Source organism: Mustela lutreola, chromosome 13 (assembly GCF_030435805.1).
Source record: "Mustela lutreola isolate mMusLut2 chromosome 13, mMusLut2.pri, whole genome shotgun sequence".
Taxonomy (NCBI): Eukaryota; Metazoa; Chordata; class Mammalia; order Carnivora; family Mustelidae; genus Mustela; species Mustela lutreola.
In genome coordinates this window covers 66421873-66442629 of record NC_081302.1, presented here as the reverse complement: position 1 = coordinate 66442629, position 20757 = coordinate 66421873, and the positions used below count along the sequence as shown (strand labels likewise).

Genomic DNA, 20757 nt, shown 5'->3' with positions numbered 1-20757 from the left:
CCTGGGATCCAGCCCGCCTCCTGTCGAGCTTTCTGATCAGCAGGAAGTCAGCTTCTGCCTCTGCCTCTGCCCTTCCCCTCCCACTCATGTATGTTCTCACTCTCTCAAATAAATAAATAAAATCTTTTTTAAAAAATGGAAAACAATTAAAAAAACAAAAAACAATAAAACACACACACACACAAGAACCAAAAAACAAAAAAACAGAGATTCTGATACAGCTCTCAAACTCCATTTCCACACTAGCGGGATGGCCCTAGGGGCATGCCAGCAGCCTGTCTGTTTAAAAAAAAAGAGCTGCTAGTGAGTGAGAGAACCACGACCTTAGGGAGAACCACTAGTTTAGCATTTGGTGTACATTGACAAGAAAGATTTGCACTTTCAGGGCAATCATGGAAACCAGAAGAAGTAGTAAGTGTGGGTTTCTGGAATAGGGTAGGAAGTGCGCTCACAAAATGTCCTTGTACATGTAGGACCTGCCGGCTCAGGTGACCCTCAGTGTCCAAGCATGTGGTCAGTCACTGCACCACTCACTGCTCCTCAGCTGTATGGTCATCTGAGGCATCTGCATGACAGTATGACCTCATCGACTCAGATTCTGGCTGGTGTGAATGAACTGAGATCGGTTTCTGTTCCCAATTTTTGTTAAAATGCAAGTATTTAGCTTCTCAGGAAAAATAAAATGAGTGCTAGAGTTAAAGAGTCACTAGACTCTACTGAAAAATGTATTAACTGTGAATTGTCCAGAACACATTCCAAGTATGATACGGTCTCATAAAAAAAGGCAGGTTACAAAACCAAAGGCAGGGATGCCTGGGTGGCTCAGTCGGTTAAGCATCTGCCTTTGGCTCGCGTCATGATCCCAGGATCCTGGGATCGAGTTCCGCATCGGGCTTCCGGCGCAGCAAGGAGCCTGTTTCCTTTCTTCCTTCTGCTCCTCCTGCTCCTCCTGTTTGTGCTCACTCACACACACTCTCTGACAAATAAAATCTTTAAAAACAAAACAAAACGAAAGTCAGAATGTGATCCCTATTTTACATTTATATGTAGTTAATATCTATGCGTTGACAGGATGTGTGCGAGGGGAGCATGTGGAGGGGATGGAAGCAGAGCCGGGAGCGTGGGATGGGGAGTGTTATACAGGAAGACCATGTGCAGTGAAAAGGAGCGTGAGATGGGTGGGGAGCGTGTGTGCATGTGTGTGCATGTGTGTGCTTGCTCTCAGAGTCCTGGACACGATGAAAAACTCCAGTGGGCCCCCACACTTGCATAACCTGAAAGGCAAGAGCGGAATGGGTGTGGGCTCTATCCCCGCCCCCAGGCACCTGCCCCACGTAAACCACGGTGATGTTTAAGAGCAAGGACTTTGGAGTGAGACCTAGTTTTAAATCCTAACCCCAAACTAGCGACAGGTTCTTAGGCAAGTTTCCAACCTCTTGCCATCAACTTTCTCATCTGCAAAATAAAGATTTTTCTCGGCATCCATAAAGGGCTGAGCACGGTGTTCACACACAGCAATCAGTACATGGTAACAAAAAATCCTAGCCCTTTGCTCAAAATACAACTCAAAGCTGTACCACGGCAACAAAATAAATCTGACAAAGCAATTTTTAAAATACATCACATCTATATTCTAGTCTATGGCTTCTTTATTTTGAACAGTTTAGGGGTTTTTTGGAAGGGGGCGGTGAATGGCATTTACAATTCTTAACTACTGGTGGCTCTTGGGTCTAATAATGGGGTGAAAACATGGAGTTCACAGGATGTTCCCCATTGATTCCAACCAACAAAACCAGTCATAAGCATCATTCTCGCTTGTAAGTGCCATGCACTGTCCCAGCCGCTGGCAAAGTTGCCGGGAGGCTAAGCATTGGCCCCTGGTCATGGGCACAAGAGAGCTGGGACGGAGTCCGCCCCAGGCGCTGTGATGAGTTTGCAGCCTGGGTGCCTCTTCAGCCTTTCACATCAAAATCAATCTGGATTTCAAACACGGAGGCTTGGGGGGTGAGGGGGTGGGAGGGTGATTTAGCAAATAGTTACTTGGGAATTATAAAAAGCAAATAGCTAGTATAAAGAGGAGGCCTGTGTTACTTTATAAATTATCTAGAGAGCTTCTTAAAACCAATCAAAATTATTGCTGAAATCTTAGCCAAGGTTTTGCAAAGATTTCTTCCCCCTGCTGCAAGCAAGCAAGTTGCTGCCTTAAGTCGAATGCCTGCTAACTGACTAATATGGATAATGCAAAGCTGTTTATGCTCTGGGATAATATAACCAGACCCCCCACTTTTGGGGGGAGGCTTTATGGCATTTTTCTGCCAATGCAATTCTAGCAGCGGCGTCCCTCTGGTTCAATATTGTTGCAATTCTCAGTCCTTCTGACCGCTGGGTTCTCCCGAGAGAACTGGCAACAGCTCCCCAAGCAGCGGCTGACCACAGCCCAAAACCTCAGGCTCTGTTCGTAGCCTTCTCTTGGTTATTGTAGCTGACACCACCGATGCCCTCCAGGATATTCATGGGCAGAGGGAAGACGATGGTGGAATTCTTCTCGGTGGCCACGGTGGTGAGGGTTTGCAGGTAACGCAGCTGGAGGGCTACTGGGGACTCGGCCAGCACCATGGAGGCTGACTTCAGAGACTTGGAAGCATTCATTTCCCCTTCGGCGGCAACGACCTAAGCCGGCAGAAATAAAAGAGCTCAGAAAGAAATGTTTGCAACTGTGAGTCGTATTCTGGCTGCGCCCCAGGCTGGTCTGCCCCTGCGACCCCCACCCCCACCCCCGCAACCCCACTTTGCCATCCGGTTTCATCCTGCTCCTGCTTTGGCCAGGGTGAGAGTTTCGCATCCTAATGTGATTTAGGGGAATAATGCTGACCAGTTACTCTGGAGCCTCCCCATCCCCCACGCTAGCTTTCAGAGAAGTTTGAAATTCAAGGCGTGCACCCGCTTCTCCCCCTTGTTTTTTCTTATCCTAGGAGACCTTAATTCTGATGCCAGTTCAGCCTCATTCTTCCAGTGTGAGGACTGTTTCAAGTTCTCTCCGCCCTGGATGGCCAGCAGCAGGCAGGGCAGTCTGAGAACACCCACAGGAGGGCTCTCCCTTTTGCTGGCTCCCCATCTAGCTCTCTCCTGCCCAAGACGGATTTGCCACAGGTACTCACTGTCTCTGTGCCAAACCGAGAAGCTGCTGAGAAGCTGCTGGAGCTTCCCAGATAAAGCAGAGATGGGAAAGGGACCAGGGCAGAGGAAAACTCATTGGTTCTCAAGGAAGATTCTGAGGAGCTTAGGCAAAAGGGTTCTCATCTTCCCTTGGTTTCTGATACTCCGGGAAACCCATTTCCGCAGCCATGAAGGCTATAGACCCAGCGGACTCAAGAACATTCGAGGCCAGGGTAGGCTTATAGTGTGTCATCTACCCTGGATTGGGTTTAATCACCCCACCATTCCCTTTCAGTCCAGCTCACTAACCACACCTAACAATAATGTTCAAAAGACGGGCACGGGGTTGGCTACTGCGGAATGCCAGCTTCCAGGGGGTCACTACACTTGCTGCGATGGGCACTGAGTAATGTATAGGGCTGGTGGATCAGTACACTGTACACCAGAAACTACTCTAGTTTTGCCAGTCAGTTATACTTCCATAATTTTAAAAAAATAATAATAAAGCAGAATTGCTAACTTTATAAAAATGTAGATTCCCGAGCCACAAGAGAATCAGCTTCACGGAGTGTGAGCTGAGATCTCAGAGTTAGTGTTTGCTGTGTTGACTTCTCTCTAGGGGATGGAAATGCAGCCAGACTTGGGACCCACATTGCTAAGTCACTGGGCAAGTGACTGTCCCAAGACCTGTTGCCCAACTTCCTCAAGGTATATTAGTTCAGGAGGAAATTCTCAGTAAAAACTGTAAATAAGCAACCCTTTTCTTATCAAAATCACCGAGAAGCCTGATCTTCCATTCAAGGTCTAGCTTTTTCTCCTCCAAAGCTAGGCATCTTGCCTTCCAGTGTGGACGGAGCAGCTCTTACCCTGGCCCTGGCTTCCCGGGTGGCCTCGGCCTCCGCAGCCATGGACCGCTGTAGCTGCACCGGAATCCGGACATCTTTGATTTCCACTCGTGCCACCCGGATCCCCCACAGTTCGGTGGCATCATCAAGTAAGGTCTGTTTCCAAATCATAAGAAAGGGTATTGGTCAGGAGACAAGGGAGTTGGGCAAATATCCCGCATTTTCTTGTCACAGACATCTAGCCAGCAACAAGGTATAGCCTTCCCAGGCACTCCTAGGGTTTGTCTTGGCTCTTCCATCTGCAGCTGTGAATCTCTGGGCTGGTTCCTTAACCTCTCTGATTCCTTACAAATTGTTCCACCTATAAAAGGGTTCCTCTCGAGATTTTCATGAGCTTTGCAGATAATACACGTAAGAGATCTACCAATGCCTCACAATAACTCAATAAATAGTATTGGGTACTTGCTGAGATACTCTGTGCCTTGCTCTTGCTCTGCTTAACCTCTCCCCTGTGGCAGGTAGTTTTAAACAGGTAGCCAGCCATGTGTATATATATGTATATATATATATATGTGCTTATTTACATATATGTATGCTTACTTACTTATATATATAAATATATTTGTATATATATGCTTACTTATATATATATGCTTACTTACATATATATATAATATATATTTTATATATATATTTTAGAGCACAGCAGCCTAAAATCAAAGATATGCTTGTCTTTTGTAAAAACTTAAGACCACTGAGGATGTCCTATTGGTTATCCTGCAGAGAGAGGGGTGGGAAAGAATGTCTTGTGAGAGAATGAAATCAGACAAGTTGTTTCCTCCGAGGCCAGGGGCAGAGATCTCTGCTACCAAATGGCAAGCCATCTCTTGCCTTTCCACAATTTCCATAAAACAGTGGAGATGGTGAGACCTCCCAAGAAGCCAGGGACTGGACTGTGGCAGGGGAAACATCTGAGTTGTCAAACTCGTGGGGCTCTGACAAATGACGTGGGGAGTTCTAAAGAACCAACGCTATTTCATAAAGCCTGGGTCTTCGTGTCACAGTAGACATTGGAAGATATGCCAAGGACCAAAGCTGAAATTCCCTACTAACGCAGAGAAGGGAGGCTCAGAATCAAAGCATAATTGGTTAAGGGCCACATAGAAATGTAATTGTCTATGAACTAGGATGGGCGAGGGGTGAGATGGATAACAGCAACATCCTCACCATTACTAGAATTCTGATTACTGTCACCGTAACTACCGAGCTAGGTAGCACCGTGCTGGATTTCCCAGGGATGGCAGGCCTGCGGGGTGTCAGTTGAATCCTGTTCAAATATTCCATTGAAATGCAGAAACACATGGGCTGTCTGAGAAATGGTGGCCCTTCTTCTGGAATAAGCTCAATTAAAAAGGACGCTAACCTCCTCAGAAAAGGCTAACATGTACAATACTAATTTGTATGTTGAATTAAAAAAAAAATAGGTAAGGTGTCCAATTCCTTCAGCTCCCCATGTCCTGCTCACATATTTAAACTTAGAGCTTGTGATTATAAAGGAATAAAACCACAAACCGAGGCCCAGTGTCTCCAGCAGCTGTATGCGTGTGTGTGTGTGTTGCACGTGTGAGTGCACATGCACACACACGTGAGACGGATTCTTTGAACCACTGATAGCTGATCATCACTGATAATCAAAATAAATGAACTAAGGACACAGGCTATTTGTTCTCAGCGTCTTTACCTGGATGCTATGGGCAATCTCCTCTCGGCCAGCTAAAATTTGGGACAGGGTCTGCGTCCCTAAGACATTCCTCAGGGTAGTCTGAGCCAGCAGAAATGTGGCTTGGTGGACATCGTTGACATTAGCCACGGCAGACACAGCACTATAGATTCTGTAATAGACGACTCCGTCCACTTGCGTAGTCACGGAGTCTCTGGTGAGGATCTGGAGAGCAAGGACAGGGAAGATCGCGTGTTTATTATGACTGTCACAGTGACGGACAGTGTCAGCCAGCCTAAGAGCCCTCTCCCCAGGAGGAGACCCTTCGCCACAGCTCAGGCCAGCATCACCCAAACTCTGCCCTGGGCTGCCGTACAATGTCATCCTGGTTGGCGACAAAATCCCCACCCATGGGTCGTCTGTATCCATCTCTGTAACTTCACCTTAGGGAGCCTTACACCCCATGGGCAGAAGCTTTTTGATTTGCCACGGGAGCCTAAGCACTTCCTATTTTAAAAGGTGGCAAGTAGGAACTCGGTGGAATTCTACCTTCTACACAGAGATAGAACGCTCCTTTCCCTGACACCAGCCATCTTTTTGGTTTTCAGGTTTTATCAGATTTGATGAACAGCAGTGCTGCTTAGAAAACATAGATGTCACCAGAGACCATGTTCTGTTTTCACATAAAGGGAAATCTCTTTGCTTCCACAGAGGCTCCGTATTAATCCTTCTGAATAATGTGACGAGGCGTTTTGCAGCCAGTGAGAACTCTCTGGCAGGACTGTAGGAGCCGAACCTAGAACGGGGGAGTATGGAGCCAGAAAAGGCCCATGGTAGGTCACTAAGCATCTCCAATTCTTAGGACACAGGCTGAAGCCCAAAGTAAGGACTCTGTACTTCCTACCAGTGACATGGCGATGGGATTGTTGGGTCTTTTTTTTTTTTTTCCCGCCCCCCCCGGATTGTTGGGTCTTGACTGAGTTTCTTGGACCACAGAGAAGAAAATTAACATCAACTCGTAATCCTCTCATCACCTCTGCCCTTCCGCATTGTAGACCCTACTCACATTTTCTTTCTTCTTCTTGAATCGTTTTGGCTCTTTGTAACTCTGTTTCTCTTCTCTAATGCCCTGTTACTGGTCTTGGATATTTATTTACAGTACTTTAAGAATGGAAAAGAATTATTTGAAATAAAAATGCAAGTGGGATCTGTGCTCTTTCCTTACAGGTATCCACTGTTTTGCATCCAATCACACATTAAAAAAAAGTGAAGCACAGAGATTTAATAAAAAGTCTAGAAAGGTGACAGCAAGGATAATATCCTAACCAAACCCTGCCCTCCACCAAATTAAATTCAACCGCTTTATACAATGACTTATCTGACTCTTCCAAGCATCTTGGCTACTGCTCTCCATCTCAGCTTCTCTGCCAACTACATCTTTTCTCTCTCTTCTCTGGGACTTACCCCCCCCCCCCCCGCCCTCCGAGTCATTCTAAGTCTTACAGCAAGGCAGCCCTTGCCCTTGGCTTTATTGTCAGTGCGAAAAGCAAAGCCCCATGGTTTTTAAGACCCACCAGAGCTCCTCAAGCCAGTCCCTTATCGTTTGAAAACATGCTGTAAAACATCAACTGTTCGTGGAATGAGAAAGATACAGGTTTTATTTCTAAGAGCATATCTTTAACCTGAATTACCTCTTGTGGAGGAATGTTGCAAGTAATAGTTCGGAGATCAACTTTGACAAAGACATCTATGCAGGGCAGGACCAGGATCAAACCTAGGAGAGAAAATATGGCTTAAAATTTCACCGCATTGAAACTAACTGCCACAAATTGTCTCCTAACTATATGATCCATTATTTTCAATGGACTACAAATGCTTCTCAGAGGATCTTCAATATACACACCTTGAACTTTGGGGAAAATTAGTTCCTCCTCCTAGTCAGTGACTAAAGAAAAATGGTTCCCTAGAGATTAAACTCTTGTGGCAAAGAGCAAAGATCCTTGATATTTAATTTTTAGATTTTATTTGTAAGCCACTCAACCTACTTCTAGCCAAGTGTTGAATTTGACATTAATCTAAAAGGATGTTTTGGAAATTGGTGTCCTTACTAAAGATACCTGCACAAAAGATTTAAGTAATAGATTTCTTTTTTTTACCTTAAATGTCAATGACTGTCAACATTCTCATTCATCTTCAATAGTATTGAAAAAATTATAGAAATCTTAAGAAGATTTTAATTCTACAAGAATTTAAGAAGAATTTAAGAATCTTAATTCTTAAAGAATCTTAAGAAAATTCTTAAAATCTTAAGAATTAAAACCTTCTTAAGTCCCTAAAACCAATGTACTTCAGAATTTCTTGTTTCTCTAGAGCTATGTTCTAGTTCAAATATGATGGCGTCCTAGAGTTAAAACCCTCTAACTTCTCTTTGAGTCATGAAGTATTTGGGTTTGGGGCTGAGTGGGGGAAGGAAAGAGATAGGAAAATTCAGTTGATTTCCCATGCACGAATCCCTAACATTAGCCTGGCCAGTGTTCTCAATAGCTAGAGTTACCAAGGTTAGAACCACAAGGCATAGCAAGATGGGGACTCCAATCCATTTCTATTCACCAGAAAGATTTTGTGCCATTATTTTGTTTTTTAAAGAAGAAACCCGTTTGTAGGCTATATATACCATGCAAAGGGCTGGTAACATCAACAGAAGACACTGCTAAGGTGTTTTCTTTCTCTCGGTCTCTGAACTCTCCTGAGATTTGTAGTGAGGATTGCTGCCTGATTTACTTCCTTTTCTTGATACCAGGAAGCCAGTTGAGGTCATGGCCCCTAAAACTAGAGGGTTAAGTCCTAGCCCTTGCACTTACTAGGTTGTGACCTGGGAACACTTCTATAACTTTCCTGAGCTTCAATTAGTTCATCTCTAGAAGAGGGTAGTGAAGATTAAGCATGATTCGACATGATAACGAAATAAAGTACTAAACACAGGGCCAGGTATGTATGATGTGCTCAAGGAATAGCAGCACTTATTATTAAAACTTTCATTATTCTTTCATTATTAAAGAATAATTTACAATTTACAAAAGTGGAGAGGTTTTCCATTAGCAATTTGGCTTGTTTCCCTCTAGCTCTCATGGCTTTCTGAGGTAACTCATTAGCCCCAGAGACATGTATGACGAGAGTAGTTATCCTGGGACATTTAGTGGTGAAACCTTCTGGGAAAATTCATTTAAAAGAGATCCACTTTTCTCTAGAGTCCTCCAAGTTATGGTTAGTCTACTTCTCCCAAATCCAGTTTTACTCTGACTTATAAGCTTGGCCCCACCAGATGCAACATGACCTGAGCCGAAGGCAGAGGCTGTTATATCTGTTATATCTCATTTGGATGAGTCTAACACTTCTATTTGGACAAACTCATAAGAACATCCATAATAAGTCATTCTTGCTTTCTTTCCCCTCTGGTCCTTTATGAAATTAGGCAAGTAGGATTATACTACTTGAAATGACCAGGGCTTTTTAACAAGCTTCTGCTTTGGAAATATATATATATATATATATATATATATTTTAATGTAATAGATTCCTGAGCACCTACCGTAGTGCATGGCCAAGTGCAGAGTACACGCAGTATCACAGTGACTAAGAAAGGTCTTGCCCCACAGGGAGCTTATAGCCCAGTTGGAGGCAACTGGGCTGAAAACAAATATTATTAAAGAAGTATTGCAAATGACCATTCTTTCTCATGTATCTTGTAAAATGCTACCTTTAATGGCCTTCCTTTCAAAATATTAGAATGTATCATATGAAATGGTCATGCTTGAGAAACAAAAACAAATATTAGCAATTTCGTATGGTTCAACTACAGATACACCAGGAGAAGTTATGAGAATTAAATCAGTACCTAACTTCTAGAGTTTTAGGACCTAACGCCTTCCCATGTCTGCTCCCCACCCCCCAAAGTCCCATCCTTTTATAACATGAAGAATTTGGAACAGTTTTCATTCTCAAGTGGAGAAAGGATGGAAAGAAACACTACATTTGACCAAAGGAGTCGTGTGATGGATTCCAGCTCTCTGCTCTATTAATCTACTTTCCAGGAGAAGTTACCTTTTACTTTTCCATTAGCTCTTTTCTTTCTTTCTTTCTTTCTTTTTAAAAATATTTTATTTATGTATTTGACAGACAGAGATCACAAGTAGGCAGAGAGGCAGGCAGAGAGAAAGGGGGAAGCAGGCTCCCTGCTGAGCAGAGAGCCGGATGTGGGCTTGATCCCAGGACCCTGATAGCATGAGCCACCCAGGTGCCCCTCCGTTAGCGCTTTTCAAAGAGTGAGAATCAAAACCCAGCTCCCGGAATACTCTCCCTGAATAACTTAATCATCTATCTTGGCCACTTACTCCCCCCCTTCATTCTTATGTCATTCGTTCAGTGGTCCTGGTAATAAGTGATGTCCGGCCAATCCAACAGAGCCACACTTTGGTCCTGTAAACTGAATCTCTCAGAGGGAATGCTGGGAAACAGGGCTGGATTTCCAGTCTCTCAAACTAATGGTCTAGTGGTCATGCCTGTTTACTTGCATAACAGAACATCTTTTTTCCATTGTACAGACAGGCAAGGGCTCCAGCTGCCTTTTCTTTGCTTCTCAAGAGAGGCTGCCAGGGCAAATTTCGGGGGCAACAGTGAAGTATTAGGTGCTCATGATCCTTGTCAGGAGCAACCACAGTGTCCTACCTGGCCCTCTGGCTTTGTCAGCTTGGATGCGTCCCAGTCGGAATACAACAGCACGTTCATACTCCTTAATGATCTAAGAGATTAAGGGAGAGCATTTAGTCCTAATGGTTCATCAGCTCATAGAGAGAGCCCAATTTATTTCCCAGGGTGTTACCTTCAAGCACATCCATATGGAGACGGGGAAGGTAATGATCATCAGCAGCAAAGAAAGGGAAAACAGGATCCAGCCACATACACCAAGCCCTTTACTGCTGATGCCTAAGAAATGAGGATGAAACAAGCCTGTAACTTACATGGTTCTTAGAAAACCCATTCAGCCACATGAGTAAAGCTACTATACAGAGTGCTGGCCATGCCGGGTGGCACTGAGGAAATCAAAACCCATGCACACCGGCAAATGCAGTAAAGACACACACGTGCGCGTGCACACACACACACACACACACACACACACACACACACTATTCATTGAGGGTTTTAGATTGAAATTGACCTGTCCCTTCCAAGGAAAGTCTCATAGCAATCAATAATAACAATTACCATGATATTTAGTAGCACAGACATGGTTTATTACCCTCAAAACTCATAAAGCATGTTACCCAGTGTATAATTCATGGACTAGCTCCATCAGAATCATTAAAGGACCATTTTAAAAGACACATTCCTGGGCGCCCAGGATTCTCCAGGTTGGAAAGCAAGATACCTACTAGTACCTACTAGTACCTACTAGTATCCCCAAAGGGTGACAGTATGGCAGGGAAAATGTTTTGAAGAGCCTGTAGGTATGAATTTCTGTGAGAGCTCTCTTACCTATCAAAGCTGTGGCTTTGGGTAAGCTGCTCAATCTTTCTGAGCCTTCACTTCTCCATCTATAGGATGGGAATAGAAGTCAACTACCCTGAAGGATTTGACAAGGACTATATGAGATTATTTTTATATGGCACTTGCTCCATACATTAATATCTACATTAATAAATGTATATTACTATCTTTATTCCCATACAGATATTACAGGGACTTGTCAGACACGGATATTTAACATTTCTGACTTTTCAAGGAATTTTTTACATTGATTTGTTACATCAGATGTCTTTTTGCTAAACACACATTATGATAAGAGGGGCATTTTGGTTTAAAGAATATTGCCCTGCAATGCTAAGTTCAAATCGTATTTCAATCACCTGAAACTTCGTAGCTTTAAACACTTCCATTAGACAATTTGTCAAGTCTTAGAACTCTAGTTTGTAGAACACACACAAGTCTGGCTGACCCTTTTATTCTTTCCTTTTTTTTTTTTTTTTTTTTTTTTTGACAGACAGAGATCACAAGTAGGCAGAGAAGCGGGGGAAGCAGGCTCCCTACTGAGCAGAGAGCCTGATGCGGGGGGGGGGGGGGGGGGGGGGGGGGCCTGGGATCATGACCTGAGCCGAAGGCAGAAGCTGTAACCCACTGAGCCACCCAGGCACCCCTGACCCTTTTATTCTTATTTTATTCTTTAATCACTATTCCAATTTCTTTTTAATTCTCATTCCTTCTTTTCTCCTCTTCTTGACAACTGTCCCCATCCTCGCTCCACACTTCCTCCAACTGATTCATATTCTCCACACAAGCACCCGAATTAACTATATGTACTAGATATCTTCACCCAGATAATTCCACAAACACCTTAGGCTACCTCTAGACCCATTAATGCCCAACCATCCATTGTTCGCGTTAGACGCAGGCTTATCACTGCCATTCACCTCGCCAACTGCAGAGGGCGCTAGGTCGAACTGATACCACCTCATATCCATCCTCACTCACTGCTGCTGACTCATCAGTGCCCACATCCTAAGTTTAAAAACATTCAGGAGGGTTCTAGGATTCTGCACTTAAAACAATGCTGCGATGAGTGCTCTTTAATACGTGTTTTTGTACACCCATGTAGGGTAAATGCCAGGCACAGAAAGTGTTAGATCAAAGACATTAGTATTTACAATTTTGTTAGGTGGTTAAGTGCCCTTCAACGAGCTCATGCCAAACGCACTCCTGTCACTATCCGGACTGCCCTGCGCTTGGTACCAGTACCCACCAAGTACTTTCTCAGTTAGTGCAGCCCCAAGATGGGAATTATCTCCGTTTTAGATACACATTTAGTATTAAAAACTTTTTGTGCAAATGTCCTTTAATGAGTTCTAAATACACGTAAAGATATACCCAATGGCAATAAGGACTTACCTGCATACTCAAAGTTTACATTTTTTAAAATGCCACCTTCCAAAACTTTGGACCCCAGTGAGGTGGATTGGACTATCATTATGCAGAATTTAAAAAAAAAAAAAAAAACATTTTGTGCATTCTAATGGAATCTTTGTTGCGTTTTGTTTATTCATGCTTTTTTAATCACTGTAATGACACAGCCTGTATATAAACATTCTCATCGTAAAAAAAAAAAAAAAAAAATCAAAGCAGTACAGATGAAACTGAAGTCCCTCTGACCATCTTCTCCTGAGTCCACTTTTATCTAGAGAGGTCCCATTATTATTGATTTGGTGTGTTTCCTGATAGACCCATTCCTATGTATTTACATACATATGTCTATCCTTAGAAAACACTTGGCTTAGATTCATAGATCTGGTGAGCTATGGCGCCACACTAACACTCCAACTTTTTTATTTGTGTTTATTTATTTTTAAGATTTTATTTATTTATTTGAGAGAAAGAGAGTGTGAGAGAGAGTACAAACACGTGGGAGTGGCAGAGGAGGAAGCAGGCTCCCTGCTGAACAAGGAGACCACCACCCACAGAAGGCGGGGGAGGGGGGGTGGGGGGGGATGGGGGTGGGGGGGGATACGCAGCTCCATCCCAGGACCCTGGGATCATGCCCAAGCCGAAGGCAGCTTCTTCACCAACCGAGACCCCCAGGTGCCCCAACACTTCTATTTGTAAAAAAATTGAATGTGGGGTGCCTGGGTGGCTCAGTGGGTTAAGCCGCTGCCTTCGGCTCAGGTCATGATCTCAGGGTCCTGGGATCGAGTCCCGCATCGGGCTCTCTGCTCAGCAGGGAGCCTGCTTCCTTCTCTCTCTCTCTGCCTGCCTCTCAGTGTACTTGTAATTTCTCTCTGTCAAATAAATAAATAAAATCTTTTAAAAAAAAAATTGAATGTATCTTAGAGATATTTCCATGCCAGTATATGCAGATCTACCTCCTTCTTCTTAATTGTCGCACATGGGTTCATCCCGAACCTGTTTCTGGGTTTATGTAGCTACTGGATATTACAGTCACTTGCAGTTCTGCCCTTACCAACAAGGCTGCAATAATGGGCTTGTACAAGCCTCTCTGGGACCAGCCGTGCTTTCCTGGAGTCTTGGTGAATGAGTTGAGCTGGCAGCACATTTCTGGCCACCTGGGGTGTATGTAGTTCCCTGCTGCAGTTCACAGCTGCAGTTGCAACTGGCATTGCAATCATTGGGTTTCAGGATCCTTGAGGGTTCCGGGAGCTGTGACTTTAGCAGTGCAGCCCACAAAAGCTGCTGGGACTCCAACAAGATCCCAGTTACACTTTATGCCCTGAGCAAGCTCGAGACATTTCCAGACTAACTACAATCTGGACACCAAACTACATTAGCAAGTGTTCATGGCAAAGATGCACCCCCACCCCCCGCGACCCGTAGGCGCACCGCCAGAGCCCCATCAAGTCCTTGTCTTGCCGCAGGAGCTGTGAGTGAAGTTTTGTTAGGTACTAAAGGCGCAGAGGGAGACAAGAGATGTGGACCTGATTCACCTTCCAAGATTCACACCTGAGCATTAGAATCACCCCGGCCACTGCCTCCGCCACTGGGAGAATTGAGAATTATGGTGCCTGAGGGTGTCATTAGCCGCTGTTCAAGTGGGGCTGTGAGTGCAGTCGCTCCCTGTGGGGCCCTGCCACCAGCCTTGTGAGCTGGCTGCTTGTGGCTGCCGGCAGAGGCAATCTCTCAGCCTCCCCGCTCCATGAGCCCAGGATCTGAAAAGATATGCAGGGACTGTGTCCCAAAGCCGCCTCAGAAACCTCCCACACGACCTCTACTTCAGCCTCCATGAGGCTGCTGCAGGAGCCTTCCCTGGAGGCTGAGGGGGTAGCGGAGGGAAGGAGCCCCACAGCCTCTGCACTAAGCCTCAAGCCCTTAGCACACCTAATCACCTCCTGCTTTCTCCCAATCCACGGCTGTGTATTTTCTGGGAGTAACTATCACAATACTGTACGGACATCACGGTCTGCTTACTTCCCAGCAGAGAACTGGGAAGTAACAAGCTGCTCCCGATTTCCCACTCATCCATTTGACCGTCTTTTGCCAGTTCTCTACCAGGCATGGTGCTAGAACTGAGGAGACAACGGAGAATAAGATGGGGAACTTCCCAACAAGGGTTCACGGCTAGCAGGAAAGAGACCATAAGGGCAGGTCTCTGGGTCTCTGCTGTGCTGCCTTCTAGGCAAAAAAGTGGGGATTCCCTCTTGTATGTGGCTGGGACAAAGAACGGGGTGAAGTCTAGTCAACACATTTCTTTCAGTCTGGAAAGACAAGGGCGAGCTCAAATAAATTAGCACAGAACCCAGCCCACACTGCTGAGGCTGGAGAGAAGGACCCTGGGGCTTCAGCTGAAAGGACTTCAGGGATAACCAAGCCCGGCCCTTCCCTTCGTTCTGCAGCCAGAAAATCTGGTTAGTCTTGTCATCAACATCGCAATCTCTCTTTAAGTAAAGTGGGACCTAGAAGTTCCACCAATTGACAGACATCCCTATCTGCCGTTAATGACTCCGGGCAGTGAGACAAGACATGCCTCGGGGGCTTTGTTCCTGGTAAGAAGCTACAACCCGTAGCACAGAGGAAACTTAAATGCCCTCTAGGTCTAGGTGTAAACACTCAAAGCAAGGTTGGTAACTTGCGTGAGGCTAGCCCCACGAATGCGGCGCTAATGGTGGAAATGAATATCAGTACATAAAACAGGCTGGGTGACTTGGCTCCTTATTTCTTATTTTGGCTTGGTCAATAGTATTTAATTGTGAGAGCAATACTACATACAGTCCTTGCCCCCAGATCCGTCTTACTGTAAAATAGCTATTCCTTCTCTAAGCAGAAATACAGTTTGAGGTACTATGACATTGTTTCAAAACACCAAAATCCAATGATGTCTGGAACTACAAAGGGATCATAATCCACAGCTTCCAGAATGGCAAACACTAAAGACCCACAATATCACATTTTTGCAAAGTTGTGGAGCGACCTGAGCCCTCATGCAAACTGATACAATCATCTTGAGAAACGGTTGAGAGTATCTCCTGAAGCGAAGCACACCCTTGTCTACCTCTCAGTCCTCAACCTCTCAGGAATACCGGACAGAAATGAGCGGTGATGACAGTGAAAACCCATTCAAGAATGGTCCTTGTGATTTTATTCATAAAATTCCGGAAATGGAGAGCCACCCAAATCCCTCCAACAGTCAAGAATAAATAAAGTTGCGGTACACTCATCCAAAGGAGTACTACCCAGAGAGAGGAAAGACAAGGCTACTGCCATATGCAAAATGTGGACAGATCTCATAAACAAAATATCTGGGAAGATAAGCCAGACCTAAGAGTACCTGCTTAGGATTCCATGTATAAGACCATACACTGCATGATCTCATCTATTTTGTGTCATTCCATTCAAGGACAAGCAAAACTAATCAATTACGTTTGCAGTCACAGTAGTAGCTGTGTCTAGTCAGAGAGGTTGTTGGTGGTTGGGTATTATGGAGGCAGGCATGAGGAAGCCTTCAGGTGTGCTGTGTATTTTCCTTATCTTGATGAGGGTCGTGATTACCTAGGCTTACATGTATAGAGGCTCTGGAAATAAAGACCAACCAAATGCGAAAAGCTAAGGCTCTTTATCCAGAGCATGCTGTATGACGGAAGAGTCAGTCTCTGTCACTTGTGTTTTGGCAGAGACTCAAAGGCAGGTAGAGGAGCGGGAGAGCTTTAAGGTGGAGAAAGGAGAAGGCTTCAGGTGTGCCTGATTGGGGAAGCTGTAGGTGGGCTGACCGAAGGAGGGGCATCCTGTGTGATTGGTTAGGGTGCATCTCTGGCTTTCTTTAGTGGGTCCTAAATTGGGAGCAGGGACAGAAAACCAAGAAGCTGTCAGTTACTTATCAAGTCCTGACCTTTGGGGACCAAAAGTTGCAAAAATTATTGTTTAGCTTCCTGAATTGTCGCAGAGATAACAATCTGGCTTCTTGTAAGACTGACTTAGAGTAGGCTGGCTTCCTGCGCTGGTTCTTGTAGACGAAGGGGTTGTTTGGGGGGATGGGCTGCCCAAACTCCCCAACTGAGTTGTGTTTTTATACATGGTCCAGCCGTTTTCTTTTTTTTTTTTTTTTTTTTAAAGATTTTATTTATTTGTCAGAGACAGAGAGAGCGAGCGAGCACAGGCAGACAGAGAGGCAGGCAGAGGCAGAGGGAGAAGCAGGCTCTCTGCCGAGCAAGGAGCCTGATGTGGGACTCGATCCCAGGACCCTGGGATCATGACCTGAGCCGAAGGCAGCTGCTCAACCAACCGAGCCACCCAGGCGTCCCAATGGTCCAGCCGTTTTCTATTCGTATATTCAGTCTCTCAAGAGAAACTCTTAAAACTTGTGCATGTGTTCGTATGTATCTTATACTTCAGTAGATAATTCAAATAAAGACCACGGGATGTAAGATCAGGCTAGTATTAAGGATGGAAATCTAACTATTTGCTCTACATTCTCAGTGAGAGAACAGAGAGAATAGAAAACCCTGTGGACAGGGACAATGCCCAGCCTGGAGGAGACGTGGTAGCCTTGAGTCATTTACCGTGCATTCTAACTGAGACAACTTCACATGAAAGCTAGATGACATCCCATCTGTCACTTACCCTACTTACGCCTTAGTTTCCTCCTCTATATACAATAATAACTAGTCATGAGGATTAAATAAATTATATGTAAAAGATATTAGCCATATCAGAAGGCCCTCTAACCAACCAACACACTGTCTAGGATTGTCCTCGAGGTGTATTTTGGTCAAGACAGTCCTAACACTTCCCTCAGACTGACTAAACATCAAATAGCTTCTTCCAGAATCTCAGACCCTGATCTCCCTTACCCTAGATCATTTTCTTCAGAATACTTATTGTAAGTTCTTTCTCTGCCCCTTCAAGACATAAATCTTTTTAAAAGACTCTTGCTAGGATCATTTTGTCAAGGACCTGGGACCATTCCTTGGAAATGTCATGATTAAAGAAGGTAACACTCCCCGTATTTGTGGGATGGGAGAGCCTGACTTCAGTGGGCACCTTGTTTCAAGTTGTAACTTTACCACCAGTCAGAAAGATACGAGAAAGGTATTAGTAAACACAGATGGCCTCTGACCGGCACCTAAGGCCATCCAGTAATTTTCCAGGAGCTCATTCCAAGCCTTAAAAACCCTCTACCCCTGTTTCAGGACTGTTCCTTCAGACTGAGTTCTGGCCTCTCTCCTCTGTTGCAATAGTCTTCACTAAAGTCTTCAACTTCAGTGCAGTTTTTACTTTGACCACTTACATGTTTTTGTTTGTTTGCTTTTTGTTTTTTGTTTTTTTAATTTGGTTTCTTTTACCAGATAGGATTCTAAGTATCCATGGTGGATATTCTGGTCCATTCAGAGGATGACTCCTCTGTATGGGCAAGAACTACATTTTCAAGGAGAATAAGGCTCTGCCCTTAAACGTGTCTACCTCCTTAAAGTAACACTGCCCCTGCCTGCAAGTCCTTGCAGATTACTTTTAAAACCTTAACGACAGACAGAGAAAGAGAGAGACCAGATCTTTAGCGCAAAACTACTAAATCAGAGCTAGATGCTGATCTCACCACTGCTCCTCCGATGACTACAAAAATTCATAATCGTAAGAGTTCTCTCAGTGTCATGATTACATCTCAACTACAGAAGGGTGATCTGTGCTTGAGAGTCACGTGAGCTTTGGGACACATGTGTACAGAGTTCCTTTTTACCCTTTGATTTTTTATAGAAATATTGAGGATAAATTTTGAACTAGAATGTTCAAATGTTCAAAAAGGTATGCAAGTAAATGCTTTTAATGCCTTAGGCTCCCCCTTCAGCTTAAGCATTTAGGCACTGCCAACCCCATTAAAGTCCCACGTCATGACTTCCCTGGGGTTGCGGCTCGCCAGGCAGCTGCCTCAGGAGGAATTCCAACGAGGCTTCATCCCATCAGTCAAGTGCAGCAGCAACTCCCAAGCACGCCTTAGGAGACAGGCTTCACACATGGGCGCTGAGCAAGTGTGAAATTCAGTTTTTCAGGTGGCAGGGCTTTGGTCTCCTACCTAAGCCACATACTAACACACATAAACACCCTCCAGGAGAGAAAGCACCCTGTCCTCACACATCTTTGTGCCTTTGCCCTGGCCTTCGGGTTCCCCAGGCCCCCATTCATATCCCACATTCTCCTCTCCCTCACCTAGCAGCACTGCTCAGCTCAGCTCGCACTTCCCCCTTCTTTTCCAGGAAGATTCTTCTCTTTTATCTGCCCTTTTGAATGCTCCTCTTCTAATTCACCCTTTAGTGTGGCTTTTCACAGGACACTCTACTTTTCAGTTAACTTGGGTGTCTTCCCTGTGGATCTGTAGTTCTTTGAAAGCAGGCATTTTATTTTTATGTCTCCATCTCCTGTACACAGTAGGTTCTGAACTCATTCGTTGAGTAAATGCAGTGAAGGACACACCAGATGCTCCGAGCTGTCAAGAACAATGCTCAGGAACGTAATAGGGTTATTGATCTGTTTGAAGTTTCTTGTCTGGAAATAATGATCCAGCAGGAGAGACTCTGTTTACTCTCAAGAGAGTCAATTAAACTCAGAACCCGTATGTCCTCACATTTTCTCCTACATGCTACTGCCTCACTGTTCCCATGTACCATTATGAGAAGAAAATAGAGAAACTCTTTTCCTTGTGAAGGAGTCCAGAACAAGCCTCCCCCAAATTGTTCCACATTGGCCTGTGAGTGATTCTGAACTGAAGCCACAGAAGACCCAAAAGACTCGAGAAGAGCTTTTTACTTCCCCCTTAACTGCCTCTAAGAATTTAGATACAGGGCCTGGTCCAGGAAGAACGCTCTCACCAGGGATAATTACCAAGAGTACGGTATACTAGGGGGGAGATGGGCAGGAACGGAATTCCTCTGTGGGTCCCACTGTTTCTGCCTGGTATGACAAACATTTGTTTACCAAAATTTTGCTCTTCTCATCTTTCTTTGTGTCTTCCTCCTTTAGGAAGCCCCAAACCACCGTCCCATTATTCTTAGGTCAGAATGGGACATCAGCTCAATCACCTACTGTCTTAGAGCCTCTCATGTCTGTCAAGGTTCATGTATGTGTGACATTATAATTCATTTTTTCTCTTGTTAATCTTCCTTATGTCTATTTAATTAGTAGACCAGGCTAAAGAATCTAAAAGGGTACAGAAAACATTTTTCTTCTTTTATGCCTGCATCAGGTTTGTCCCTCCTCAGCCTCCCTTTTCTGTATGAAATAACGGCATTACCCATAGCAACAACAAACACTTGTCCTTAAGATGTATGTCCAGTCTCATGATAGTACTATTTATGACAGTGGTAAATAAAAACACTCTGAAAGTACAATGGGGAGATAATTAAGCAAACCATGACGTACCTACACAATATCATATTGTGAATATATGTTTTTTAATTGGTGAAAACGCAGAAATTACGATGGTATGGTGTTAAGAGAAAAAAGCAGAAGAATACAAAATTCTAAGAACAATATGATCTCAATTAGCACAAAACACATGCAAAGAAAAAATATTGGAAGAAACTGGAAGAAATATTGGAAAACTATTTCCAATCTGGAAGAATATCCAAAAATATTAGAAGAAATTGGAAGAAACTGACCAAAATATTAGCAGTGGTTAATTCCGAGTGGTGGAAATATGATTTATACTGAAGGAGTCAGAACAAGGGTTCTCAAAAGTGTATCATTTTGGCAGGTGACTATTTGGAGCTGAAATCAAGACCCAGTGGGCTCAAGAGAAAATTTTCTCCCCTCTTATCTACCTAGAGGAAGTTAAATTGGAGGTTTTTCCCAGAATGAGAGTTCTTACCAGAGATGAATTTTATGTAATTGACCCATCTATATGGCAGAGCAAACTTCTAATAACCAAACATCTGGTCTTCTTATGACTCTGTTAATTGTCCTTCTTCCCTTTGAACCTCAGGCCCCCAGCCCATTCCGTAGCTCAGGATGGCATATATACCTCATTTGACATTTCTGTTTTTAGGACCT

General features: G+C 44.2%; 1 protein-coding gene across 1 annotated transcript; it reads right to left on the bottom strand.

The window, feature by feature from the left end:
* Positions 1-1607: 1607 nt before the first annotated feature.
* STOML3 (stomatin like 3) lies at positions 1608-10708 on the bottom strand. The gene is made up of 6 exons (XM_059144304.1): positions 10601-10708; positions 10447-10519; positions 7413-7495; positions 5743-5946; positions 4023-4157; positions 1608-2670 (listed from the first exon to the last, which is right to left on the bottom strand). Exons 1-6 carry the CDS (start codon positions 10640-10642, stop codon positions 2446-2448), a joined length of 762 nt encoding a protein of 253 aa, XP_059000287.1. The 5' UTR covers positions 10643-10708; the 3' UTR covers positions 1608-2445.
* Between the last annotated feature and the right edge of the window lie 10049 nt (positions 10709-20757).

Bases quoted from the DNA above. Each gene is read 5' to 3' on its own strand.
- STOML3 (XM_059144304.1), bottom strand. From the start codon at position 10,642: ATGATCATTACCTTCCCCGTCTCCATATGGATGTGCTTGAAG. The intron at 7,496-10,446 runs GTAGGACACTGT...TTTCTCTCCTAG, and splicing joins TGACAAAGCCAGAGGGCCAG to GTTTGATCCTGGTCCTGCCC. The intron at 5,947-7,412 runs GTAATTCAGGTT...CTTGCTCTCCAG, and splicing joins GCAACATTCCTCCACAAGAG to ATCCTCACCAGAGACTCCGT.